General features: G+C 46.8%; 1 protein-coding gene across 3 annotated transcripts in view; it reads right to left on the bottom strand.

Moving 5' to 3' along the window:
- Nucleotides 1-13471, bottom strand: part of PRPF3 (pre-mRNA processing factor 3) — a 1104158-nt gene that overhangs the window by 320932 nt on the left and 769755 nt on the right. For all 3 annotated transcript variants that reach the window (XM_069649724.1, XM_069649725.1, XM_069649726.1), the window contains exon 14: nucleotides 8905-9023. In XM_069649724.1, the coding sequence (XP_069505825.1) occupies nucleotides 8905-9023 (119 nt within the window). The remainder of the gene's footprint in view (nucleotides 1-8904; nucleotides 9024-13471) is intronic.

The raw sequence follows: 13471 nt of genomic DNA, 5'->3' as shown, positions 1-13471 counted from the left end.
GTTTGGTGCCAAGTATAGTGAAGCCTTGTTCTGTTAATGCCGTGGCGAGAGAGAGAGGGCGTGTAGGTAGCCGGTGTCATAACCAAGGTGGAAGTCACCTAGAATGATGTTTTGCGCCATAGGTTTAGTGGTGTCAGCTGGCAGGGAAGTAATGTCTTCTTCGAATGACCCAGGGGGTCCTGGAGGCCTGTAGGTAATGTGAATTGTGATAGTATTGTTGGGTGAAGTTTGGAACTTGACTGAGAGAAGTTCACATGATGGCAATGAGGATGGGGTGGCTAGTCTTATATTAATAGTAGATCTGAATATGATGGCTATTCCTCCTCCTCGAGCATTGGGCCGGTCCGCTCTGAGGATGGAGTAGTTGTCAGGGACAGCTAGGGTAACAGAAGGACCTGCTGCATCGTGCATCCAGGTTTCTGTCACCGCAAGGAAATAGAGGTTGTTATTCAAAATAATGTCTGCAAACTCTACTGCGTGTGCCACAAGGGACCTGACATTCAGTAAAGCTCCTTTGATGGGCTGCGACTGTGTACCCTTTAAGGATAGGCTAGGGCTGATGTCAACTAGGTTGTTAGTTAGGCAGGTATGAGTTTTGTTTTTTCGCCTAGATATGTTATTAGTGGATTCAGTGCCGCCTAGGCAGATTGTCTTATGGCAATATTTAGCTAGTGAGTAATTGATTGAGGGTAGTCTGCTACCTAGTCTATCATTACGCTTGGTAATGTCAGGGAAGGTGGTAGGTGTATCAGGTGGCAGAGGGGTCGTCTTGACGACGATGGGTGATGAGGATGTGCCATCCAATGACGGAGTATACTGTTTAGTGCTGAGTGTGGAAACAGGATATAATGTGGGTGCAGTTTGTACGGGGAATGGGGTACTGAGGGGAGGAAAGGGGTGGGGCGGGGGATAGGGAAGTGGCACTGACATCCCAATATAGCTAATCCTTAATCAATCTTGATGAAGTGTCCTTTAGTACAGGGGGTGAGGTGGGTACTATGCAGAAAGGGAACATGATTATAGATAGCAATATCTGCATAATGCAGGGTAGGCTGTTTCAATAGAGTAACTGCTGTATATGATTCAGGAAGTCTAACTAAATAACACATTTGAATGGTTCAAACGCAGTTGCATGCTGGGTTGAGTTACTAGTTTAGTCAAGCGGTAGCTAGTACAGTTTTCATACATACATAGTTGGCATGGTAGGCATTGGTGCATAATCACAGAAAAGACTAGTCAAACTAGTGGAGACACTGAGTAGGGGGCTAGTGCGCCGTGTTCTGATAAAGGAATTAGCTACCATTGGAGGATCTATGCAGGCTAGACATACAGGTATAATTTAAATAGGTAGTCTAACAGCACGATCAGTTATGTTATGATAATAAGCATAGTTGGGGCATATAAAAATATATAATAAGGATAGAGGCTTGGCAATTGTGCTCACACATAGTAAACTCAAAATAGACAAGCAAAGCTGTGCACAGTTATGAACAATAGGAAAATATGGTTCAATGTGTTCAAAGAATCAGAGAAAGTCAGTGTCTTACAGGTCTGAACTCTAGTAGTATTAGCAATTAGCTAATTAGGAAGCCAGAGGTACATAGGATCAGCAAGATGCAACGCAACTGAGAGGTCGATATAATATTAATTAGAAACACTATGCAGAACTTACAGGTGGGTAAATAGGATGCTGCAATGTCGTATCTTTAGACAGCAGGACCAAAGGAGAAGGCCACGCCGCGCCTTCCATGCGCCAACAGGCGCTAACAGAGCCTTTGTATGGCCTTGGTAGCTGGCCGCCGGCGGATTTTTTCAAATTTGTAATAGCGTGGACACGAGCCTCGTTTCCATGCCACGATGTGCCCGGCATGCGAAAGTCAGGCAGTGTGAACGAGTTTCGAAATCGGGATTGCCTTACTGCCACAGGTTCTACAGGCTAAATATAATGGAACAAAAATGAACCTGGGCGAAATGAGATCAGAACATCTGTACACATTTAAACAATACCAAGTCTTGTAAAAAAAATATATTTATTTATAAGCAATTTACACAAATATTTATTGTTCTCAACATCCACATTTAAACATATAAATATATATTTTTTTGACAACACTTGGTATTGTTTAAATGTGTACAGATGTTCTGATCTCATTTCGCCCAGGTTCATTTTTGTTGTTCCAGGCAGAGTGAACGGACACGGTCAGGCAGGCCGTGCTAGCTGGATACAGACTGTTGTGGAGCTGCTATCAGCTGTAGCCCAAAGTGGGGGCTGTGGGGGAAATCAGCACAAATTGGATTTTGTGTCCAATAATCCTTACTATGCTGCCGGATGGAGAACGACGCTCGTGGCTGATGTGGCTCTGATGATCTTCTCGGAGGTAAGTAACTTGTAATTACTCTTACGTCCCGTCCCCTTTCCTCCATACTGCATGGGCGATTACAGCTGAATGTAGCCCCAGGGTGGAGAGGAGACCTTCCTTAAGCAAATAAGTTCATAAGAACTGCCTGTCCGAAGGCTGCGTCTGACTTGGAGCTGGCGTCCAAAGAGTAATGCTTACAAAAAGCCGAAGGGGTGACCCAGGTGGCTGCCCTACATATGACTTGCCACGGAAGCTGCCGCTGGAATGCAATTGCCGTGGCCCTGGCTCTGACAGTGTGAGCATTCAGGTTAGCTGGCAGCGGCTTGTGCTGCCCCTCATAGGCCTCTTTGATGGCCGCAACCATCCACTGTGCAATACAAGCCTTGATGCTGGGTAACCAGGTCTGGAGCCCCCAAAAGATGACAAAAAGTGCATCCGACTTGCGGAAGCCCTTGGTCCTGTCCAGATAGATTTTCAGAGCGTGCTCTCTGAGCCTTGCCCTTGGGGTCAGAAAAAACCTAGGTAAGAATGTTCCATGTGTTAAAATCTCAGCAAAAATGGCCGTGAACACAAAGTATCGCGGCAGAAAGGCTGTGTTTTTGCCGCCACAATCCATGTAAAGGATGCAGGAGACACCCCCGCAATCCCTGGAACCATTATACCATTTAAGGTGAGCGGGGAACAGCCCCACAACCCCCGCTTCCCTTAAATGGTCTAACACCTTTAACGGGTCAAACTGCATCATTTTTGCCACGATTCTTTGTACAGGCAACATTTTTGCCGCGATTTTATCACTGCATACCGGTAAGACTATTTCCTTGTTTAGATGGAAAGCTGAGGGTACCTTAGGTTGGAATGCTGGGTGAGTCCGCAGGACCACCTTATCCCTGTAGAAAGTGGAATAGGGTTCTGAGGCCACCAGAGCCTGGATCTCGCTGACTCTGCGAGCAGAGGCGAGTCACACTAACAAAACAGTTACCAGACTGATGTTCGTGGACACCATTACCTCGATAGGTTTGTGCGCCAAGGCGCCCAACACCACATTGAGGTCCCACACAGGGTGTGGCTTCTTGATGGGCGGGTAGAGCCTGGACAAGCCCGCCAGATGTTTCTTGACTATCGGTTTGGAAGAGAAGACCCCCTCCTCCGAATTTCTGTAGGCCCCTATGGCTGCCAAATAGGTGCGACATGTGTCCACCTGCACGCTCGAGTGCGCAGAGCGTGCCGAAAAGGAGTGTACATCATCCAGTGTGCGCCTAAGGGGGTCGGTCTTCTTCGAGTCCACCCAATGACAGAACCTAGTCCATTTACTCTAGTATTGGCTTCTGGTAGCCTTGCTCCTGGCACCCTGACTGATCTCCAGGTTCGCCTGAGATAGGCTCAGGTGCCTGAGGGTGACCTGCTCAGGAACCACGCTGCGAGGCCTAACTTCTGTGGGCCGGGTGTATGACCCTGCCCCCTGCTGGAACAGAAGATGGGCTGGAACCAGCGGAAGGTGAATGGGTGGTCTGTCCGTGAAGGGACCAGTTCGGAGAACCACGGTCTCGCCGGCCAACATGGCGCTATCAGAATGATGCTGAGGTGACAAGCTTCCCTTATCTTGCGGATCACCCTGTGGACAAGGGGCGTGAGAGGGAAGGCATAGGCTGTCAAGCCGTCCCACCATATCTGTACTGCGTCGCCCAGAGAGCCGGGACACTGTCCTTGTTAGGGAGCATTCTCATTCAATGGCTAATTTCCCTTACCTAGTGAGTCCCCCAGCAGCTTTGCTGGATTTTCTGGAGTTATTATTTTCACTTGGTAAGAGTGTGAGCTTTTCCCCCACTCTTACCCATGTTTTGCCATGTGTGTTTCATCTGCTTTTTGTGATTGTGGACTCTGGAGTACACCACTTCAGTAGCCCCCTTCTTTTGTGTGCTACACAGCACCTTCAGTGCAGTGACACAGGGCTGTCTTTTAGACTCTCCCCCTACCACTGCCCCCCCTCCCCCGACTGCATTTCTGGGGCTGACTACTGTCCCCTAGAAAAGGGTAAAGTTGCCATTAACCTTAATCATTTAACCACAGATCCAGTACACCCCATCTTACATGGAGTACTGGAAGGGGTTAATCCTTAGCCCTTTTTATCTACCTCCTAGAGCATTTTTTTGCTCTTTTAACATTTAGACTTGGCTGGTGGCAGTGGTATCCATGTGGCATAAGTTGATAAAACGAATATTACAGTTACTTTAAAACAGTGCAAATAATTTGAGTTCACCAGAGGAGTTGATTCAATGCAATAGGTAGGCCAAAGTCAGTGGGCTAGTGTCTTGTATAAGTAAAAATGGTTCTGGTATTTAAAACGGAAAAGTCTTTGCCACAGTCCTTAGAAGTAGTTCACGGAACAAAGGTTCCTATGTCGGGTCACAAGCTGACTAGGCCTGCAAGTTGCCAAAGTTCCACAAACTTTTGCGGTGAGAGCTAAGTTCTCTCAGTCGGGTTTTCACAGTACCTTATATTGAAGAAAAAGATGCAGCTGAAGACTTCTGTTCCTGGCAGTTCCTGCAGATCTCGCTGTTCCTGAGCCTCAGTCGTGGGGACAAGAGGGAGGACGTAGGGGGACACCTGCACTACACAGGGCCTGGTCACAAAGGTGGCAAAATGGCAAATCTTTGATTCCGGTTGCTGTTTCTTCAAGCACACAAGCTGTTGTCCTTCTCCCTGGTTAATCATAACCAGGTCTGAGAATGGTATTCAGGTGGCTTACGAGTTGATTGGTCCCACCAACTCAAAGGAAGAGGTCGTACTTGAAGGGACTTCTCTGTCGAGATGAGCTTGGCAATTCAGACCTGCAGCAGGGCTTTACCGGGCAAACCAACGGTCCAGGAGTTGCAGCAGCAGTCCTCTTCCAGCTCATCTTCGGTTCTTTCATTCCAGTGGTCGACTCTGCTTTCCAGTCCAAGAGACTCGCCTTTTAAACAGTTTTCTCCCTTTTATTCCAGCCTAGCTGCCACTCACCCAGCAGGGTGGATGTCCTTGCCGGACAGTCAGCCAGCCAATCACGCCAGAGTGTATTTGGGCCTCCTAGGAGACTAAACACAGGGAGTTTCGGGCACCTCACTTCCTGCCCACCCCATACACCACAGGCGGTCTTCAGTCCCAAAGGTCGCCAAAAGGCATAGAAACAAAGGGACCAAAACTAGTTTGGCGCGCAAAAAGAAACTCTAGAAGGACCTTTCCAATAAGAAATGGCGAAAAAAAAGACCGGGACCTGTTTAAAGGGGCTTAAGGCACCATCTTGAAAAACATGGCTCCCGCAATTTTTAGCTACTGGTGTTCGCGGTCGGGAAAAATCATGGTAGTTTGTTGTAAAACCACTGCGACCAACCACTTAGATAGAAAAGGTTACCATTTGACTGCTACATGAGTTTCTAGACACAGGAGGGGATATTAGGTAACCCATCCAGCACTAGGAAGATGTGTGCTGGGTCTAGGAATTTAAAAAGACTTTACTAGTCAATTTAACCTTACATTCTCTGGGAAACAGTACTTTATCTCAGAGAAGGTATTTAAACCTTTGGGAAGTCTAAAAAGACATCCCTGGATCACTGCACTAAGGGTGCTGTGTAACACACATGAACATATGCCTATGGAATTATCTAGAACACAAGAGTAAAACACACATCAAAATACATGAAAGAGTGGGAAAAAAAGGCTCATACACTTTCTAGGTAAAAAAAAATCAAGTCCTCAAAATCCAGCAAAGTTGCTGAGGGCCTCTAAGGTGAAGGGAATTAGCATATTTCTGAGAATTCTCCCTAACACCAGCCAATCAGGACTAGTTGCATTCAGGCATTCCTAGAGACAAAGGACAGGTGAGTTTTGGGACCCTATCTCACATCCTGTCCTTCTAGACACACTGGCGCCAGAGGTAGGCTTTGGGACTGAAGCCTGCCAAAGGCAAGACAAACAAAGGGCTCAAACCTTTCCCAACACACATAGTAAAACCACAGAAAGACCTCACAAACAGAAAACTGCGAAAAAAGAAGACAGGGGCCATTTTGACAAAATGGTCACAACATGGGTGCTGTGCTGCAGCTGAGTGATCAGCCTGCTGTAGAAAAGCACAATGGTATGAACATTAAACCACTACCACCAGCCATTCAAATTAGTGAGGGTAACAACAATGTTACATGAGAGAGGAGGATAAGGGGCTACTAGGTTACCCCCCCCCGCACTCCACATAAAATGGTGTGTGCTGGACATACAAAGAGAAAAGGGTAAGTAAAGTCAATTTAACTTTACTATTCTTGGGAACTGTAGTTCAACAAGAAAAGGTATTTAAACCTAATGAGAAATCTAAAACGATTTATCTGTGACACTGCACTGCAAGTGCTGTGTATCACCATACAAAAAGTAGATGCCTATGGAGTTTGTCAGACACCAAAAACAGTGAAAACACAAAATCCAAATCAGGTAAAAACACGAGAAAGTGAGAAAAAGGTATTACTCACTCCAGCAGACCCGGTCACTGGTTTCACTCCAGGGTTAAAATTCAAAAGTCCTAAAGTCCAGCAAAAGACCTAGGGGTCTCTAAGGTAGAAGGGAATTCGCACAGAACTGAGAATTCTCCCAACCAGCAGGGTCAAAGGTTCAGTATGGCAGAGTCCAGCAGGAGTCTTTCAGTATTGCAGGTAAGTAAAGTTAATTTTACAAAGGCAAGGGAATCCGGCTGTTCCATTGTAGGTTTGCCCTAAGGACCAGTGTCCTAAGGCAGGGTTGGAGTACAATGTGTGGTCCACCCCAATGTAACTCAATGGGAGACCTAGAGGGGTGTGAGATAAAGTCATCTGCAGCCCCGAGATCACAGGAACAAGCAAACAACCCACAAGTATGTTGTACCAGGGGTAGTACAGAACCTTAAGCTGAAGAAAGTTGCTGCAGGACGGTTCCAGTGGAGAGGAGACAGCAGACCCGGTCACTGGTTTCTCTGTCTTGGTGATGAAGAAAGGGACTTCAGTGGATCCGGCGACAGCTCTCGTGCAGACGGACGCCAGCAAAGGATCTTCTCGGTTCTGGCTTGATGGTGCCTTTTCAGGCTCGGTTAAAGGAGGGTGCTGTGCAGCTCACTCTCTGCGATTTCTTGGTCCTCGTCTCGGGTGATGGGACTTTTGGGAGCTGGATCAATTCACTGTACCCTTAGAAGAACTCCCACAAAGTTTCAGGCAAAAACGTGCTTCAGTAGACTATGCACACCAACGCATCTGAGGTCCCAAGGTATTGGCGAATTGCAGGCCGTGGATGTCGCAGCTCTTCAAGGGATGGTGCAAAATGCAGTTTGTCTTGAAATTGCTTAGGCCCACCAATCCAAGGGAGGAAGTAGTCATTTTAGGATCTTCTGGTCGGTTGGGACAGCAGCGGTTACACAGCAGGTGGTCTCCAAAAGTTCCTGGCGTCGTCCTTCTTTGGATTCTTCTGCTCCAGTGGTCAACTGGGTTTCAGCTGCAGGACCTACGGAGTTATGCAGGCAACCTGGTTTAGTCCACAAATCGTATCCCATACACCACTCTAACTGGGGGACGGCTGTCCAATGGGGACTGCCAGCCTCCCAGTCTGAACTGGTTTCTCCCGGCACACTGCAGGACAAAGGACAAGGGAGCTTTGGTTGACCTCCCCCACTTTCGCCCTGCAGTCACTGAAAGTGTCCTTGCAGCTTTCCAAGGAAAGCCCGGCAAAGACAAAGGAATGTGAGGACCCCTGCCCCACCTAGCCGGGTAGAAAAATACATTTTAAGCAAATGATGTCCCTTGTATCCCCCATCGTAGATGCAAAGACAGCCTGCGATTAAAGTTCACAAAAAGTTGTGTAAAAGGTACACTGCCTTTACAGAAGGACTGGTCACAGTAACCAAAAAGTTACTGGAGAGTCGAGAAAAGGGATATCTTGTACCCCCTCAGCACTCCACCTAAGGTGGGGTGAGTTTATCTCGAAAAATAAAATACAGGTAGTATAAAATGTATGCCCCTACCTTGGAAACTAAGAGTTTGCCAAGTAAAGGTAAAACCAATCACAGGCACGATCCGGGAGCCTCCAGCAACACTGCACCGAAAGTGCAGTGTGCTGCTTTAGTACATTGTAGATGCCTTTAAAATTGGAGGACAGCAGGACCACACAAAGAAATACCAAAAAGGGTTAAAGAGGGTTCCCATGATCAGAGTAAAAGAGTGAGTGTGGAAAAAGGCTCCCACTCACTCAGAAGAATCAGTCCAGCAAAAAGTGTTGGGGACTCATACATGGAGAGAAGTTTGCACAAAGATGTAAATGTACTCTATAATACTATGAAGTATTATATATAATGTTAATACATCCAAACTGAATCATTGCATTAGCCCATTAGCGATCTTAACCATTTCTTATACTGATTACGAAATGTGCACTTAACACTTTTTAGGCTTAATCCCTATAAGTACCATTGATATGTATTGTGGGGTTGGGTGTACATTAAATTCTGTAATAAACATAATTAAATAGTTAACTTGCAAAAACAATATTGTAATGCACTTACCTCCTTCCACCACCACCACATTCACATCTTTGTGTAGCACCACAACCCCAGTCAGATATAGCTGACCCGCATTTGCTTCAATCTTGAACTTTTTTGCTGGGTTTGTCAAATTTCGGATTCTGAAGAAAGAAGACATTATTTGTAATATAAACCAAAGGCCAGAAATTCAAATATCAACAAACGGCCAGGGACAACCGTTGAATGCCTTTTGAGCTAGTTAAGATGGTCACAGATGAACGCTTCCTGGTTCAGCATGGTTGGTTCCGTCACCATGAGGTTGTGTGTACACCCGTGCTACTGTAGTCTTACTAGCAATGTTAATGTTTTGCTTTTAGGTTGGTCAAACACATTTAAATCAAATGCCTCCTTTGAAACCAAACAAGTTAAAACAATTTCACTCAAAGCTTGCAGTTGCAGACTCCCTTATTTGATCTTTTGTTACAGGACGTCTGTTAAGATGGATTTCTAGAATCGGATCCGGTTGACAGATTTTAGGAGGCCACCCTAATTATAGTGAACAGGGAACTCAGAGGTCAGCCAAAACACAATTAAGATAGCAATGAAGTAAGTCAAGGCTAAATCTCAGGTGGCTGAGTGGGGTCAGGGGCCCTCAGCGAGTCCACCCAGTAAGGGAAACATTAATTCAATTTAAGTGGTTAGGGAAGATTTTCGTTTTGTTAACTTTTCTTCAATAGTTTCCTATAGAACCCTATTCTTCTTGCCCTGTTTTAATCCTGTCCTGACTGGGCATCCCTTTGACAGAGTCTGACCGCCTGCTCCCGTCAAAAGATCTTCCTCCAGCCGCCAGGGTCAGAGACCCGAACCAGAGTTGCTATTGCATAACCTTGGGGACATTGTTGTACTTCATCATAGAAGGTACTGTTTCACTCCTGGGTACTTACTTGGGCAGTTGTGTTGCCGTTTGCTGCTCCTGAGCTTTTTGAGTCACGTTGGGGTGGATGACCCAACTGTGTTCTCCCATGCCTAAATACCTCCGCCCTAGAGGCTAAAATATTTCAGGCGGCTACTTAGTCCCCCCTGAACCCTTTCAATCCAATTCCATTACTTGTTGTGAAAAAGCATCTCCTGATATTTGACAACTTTGACAGCATCTGCCTTCCTTTGTTCTGCCGTCCAAGAGCCACTGGTCCCCCAGTACCCCTCTCTGACCTATTGAGACACTCATTCCCTAGGTAGGGGTGGACTCCTAAAGAAAATGATTTCCTAGTTGCTTACCTACAAGTATTGCTGATTAAATGTTTGATTAATTCCTAATCTGAAGCTACTCTATACTTACCCTGAAGGTGTACTAATGAACCGAGTATTTCAACAGCAAACATCTACTGTATGTATCCATCTCTGAACTGTTTTTACTGCTGTGAATTGCATTGATTTTAATATTGTCCTAGTATATATAATAACCATATTTCCGATATAACTAGTGTTTAAGTGTTTCCTTAACTTTTTCTCTCCTAGACTAAGCCTGGATGCTCGACCATAGCTAGCAACCCTTTTGGGTAGTTCAGGACAAACCTACAAGTGAGTCTTCTACAGTCCCACCACAGGAGGACTTTAGTAAACCTCCCCACCACCCAGTCAATTTAGGGTTGGACTTTACAAGTTAGGGTTGTTATTCCAGTGGACCGTTGGTGCAATTGTCGCTTCCAGGTATTGCTGGGGGGAAATGGGGGGAGTAGGGGAACTGTATACTTTACTCTGAGTAACAGTGAATGTATATATGTTAATATTAGTAGTATTGGGTTATAGTATTACCTGCTCGGTTCATTTTTATAGTGTGTTCTTTGGTCAATGTAGTATTTTTATACTTACTGTCATCAGGGCGAAGGCCAAGGGACAAGGCTGGAGCCTCTCTCTGCAGCTCTCTGCTGCTCTACTGCGCAGAAGGCCAATATACTACCTTCTTCCATAGGTAAGAGCCATGTCTTCATCTGCACTGCTTATATCGCTCATCACCAAAAAGTATGTCAAAGAAGTGAGCGACTCCGCGCTCGCACATGTTGGCTTCACATATTTGCTACATACCGAAACAACACGCAGAATGCTGCGTCTCGGAGCTAGGCTTCATAAGCCCCCATACTCCTATTCATACACTCTTGCTCCCCGATCTGCTGCCGGAGAGGAGGGTCTGCGCTCCCTTGCGCAATATGTGCCGCAAGCATGTGCTGGACTTCATACCACTTCACCCCCTCTGCCTCCACATAACCTAAGTAAATTCTACAGGATGCACCCCGGTCATGGGAGCGCATCTCCTGTCCAAGTCACAGGCACGCCCATACCTGCATTCCGCAGACCGCGGCCCTCATCAGTGAGCTTCCGGCAACCTCCCGGCGGTATAGCCCTGGCCATCGAACTCTCTCCTGCCTCTACACTCACTCTGAACTCTATGAACAATCATACCGGGTGCAATACCTCAGGAGGTGAGCACATACGCACGCCTTACAGTACCTCCACTGGGCACCTCCATAATGCCACCACCCATTCCATGCCATGTACTGCGATGTAGAACCTACCTTGTATTGCCATACCGAAGAATCTGTTATGTAATGATAGTTTCCCCATGTACTATGACTTGCACTACCAATCCCAAGACTTTGTCATGTGTTGCTACAGTTGCCCCTACCACCATGCCTCGTACTGCCATATCTAAGAACCTGTCAATTACTGCTGCACCTTCCCAAGAGAATCTGCCATTGCCCCAAGCATGTGCCCTAGTGCAATGTACAACAACCTTCACAAATCACCCCTTGCTTACCTACGCACCTTTGACAATGTACCACCATCCTTTGCTGCCAGTTCCCCCTAAACTGCTACAGTTACCACTACTCCCTTTGGTGCCTCTCATGCTAGCCCCCCATTCAGTATCGAAGCAGTAACCACTCCTGCCTCAGTCATCACTGCTTCGTCTTCCCAAGCCACCATTCCACATCCCCAAGCAGATGCTACCCTAAAATGTGCCCTTATCAACTCCCACTCCCTATCGGCTCACGCCTTAGACATACATGACTTGATCAGCAATAATAACCTTGACTTACTCTTCCTTAGTGAAACATGGTTATCTGACTCATCGGGTCCTGCTCTCGCCCTCGCCATTCCCATTGGGTACAATCTACTGACAGGACCGCTCTTCCCACAGAGGGGGCGGTGTAGCTGTCATAGCCAAAAGAAACCCTATCAATTAGGACAATTCAGAAGGACCTCGACCAGAGCTCAGACTACCTTCTTCTTAAACTCAAGCTCTGCGACAATTGCACCATTGCCCTCTACCTCATCTATCGCCCCCCCTGAACTCTCCAGCGACTTCCAAGACGCCCTAACCCACTCCCTCTCAGCTAACTTAAAAAAAAAAAAAATACCTCAAAAATTCTCCTCCTGGGGGACCTTAACCTAGGTCTGAATGACCCCAACGACCCCCATGCCAAAACTCTTAATAAAGCCCTCTCCACCTTAGGTTTTTCCCAAGCCATCGCCAACCCCACACACACCAAAGGCCGTACCCTAAATTGGGTAGCCCACCACAACCACTCACTCAGCCTCCCAACGAGCACACCTCTACCTTGGTCGGATCACCACTTTATCCTATTCAACATCATCACATCCAAAGGACCACAAAAACCTACCACCACGCTCCCGGCAGCTCTCTCTCGCAGCACCAAGCTGCTCACGCATGACAACTTATGCCAGCACATGAGTGCCCGCTCTGCGACCCCCCCATTCTCTAATGACGCCGATCGGCTCGCCAACGATTTCAAGACGGTTGTCACCCAGGCAGTTGACCTAGTGGCACCTCTCACCCACAGAAAAGATAAGAAAATCAAGCACTCTAATGCCTGGTTCACCCAGGATCTCTTACAGATGCATGGGGGGAAAAAAAGGGCCGCACTTACAACCTGGACTAATAATCCCACAGAAGCCAACAAAACCACCTTTAAATCCTTCTCTAAACAATAGAAAATCGCCATCACCAATGCCAAAGCTTCCTCCTTCAATACAAGGATTTCAAATGCCAAATCCGGTACCAGAGAAATCTTTGCCATATTCAGGGAGCTCGAAACCTCCTCCTTCCCCCCCAGCACCGCTAGTGAAGGATGAAACTTGGCGAAATTCCATCCAATCTGCAATGCTAAATAAACTAGAAACCCTGCAGGCCAAGATTCTTTCTCACCAACGAAATCTTACCAAACTGATTGCCAGTAGCCATCGCAGCCCAGCGCCTGCAAACAGTCCTGGCCAATCCCCCCGTTAGACTTTCAAGACATGAGTGAAACAGAGGTCATCACACTCCTTCGCTCCATCAAACCTTCCAATTGCAAAGGGGATGCCTGCCCAGCACAAGTCATCAAGGACTGTGTCCCCTCTAGCCCCCATCATCACAGCATTATTGACGCCTCCTTTCAGTCTGGTTATGTCCTTTTGGGACTAAAGGTTTGTCCGCTTCTAAAAAAGCCCTCCCTTGACCCCTCCATCCCAAGCAATTATTAGGCCCATCACTACCGTCCCCTTCCTATTAAAAATCCTTGATAAAGCAGCTTATCTGCAAATACAGAAA

The sequence above is a fragment of the Ambystoma mexicanum genome, chromosome 1p, assembly GCF_040938575.1.
Source record: "Ambystoma mexicanum isolate Mex_15411 chromosome 1p, UKY_AmexF1_1, whole genome shotgun sequence".
NCBI classification, from domain to species: domain Eukaryota; kingdom Metazoa; phylum Chordata; class Amphibia; order Caudata; family Ambystomatidae; genus Ambystoma; species Ambystoma mexicanum.
This window is presented reverse-complemented; position numbering and strand designations above follow the sequence as displayed.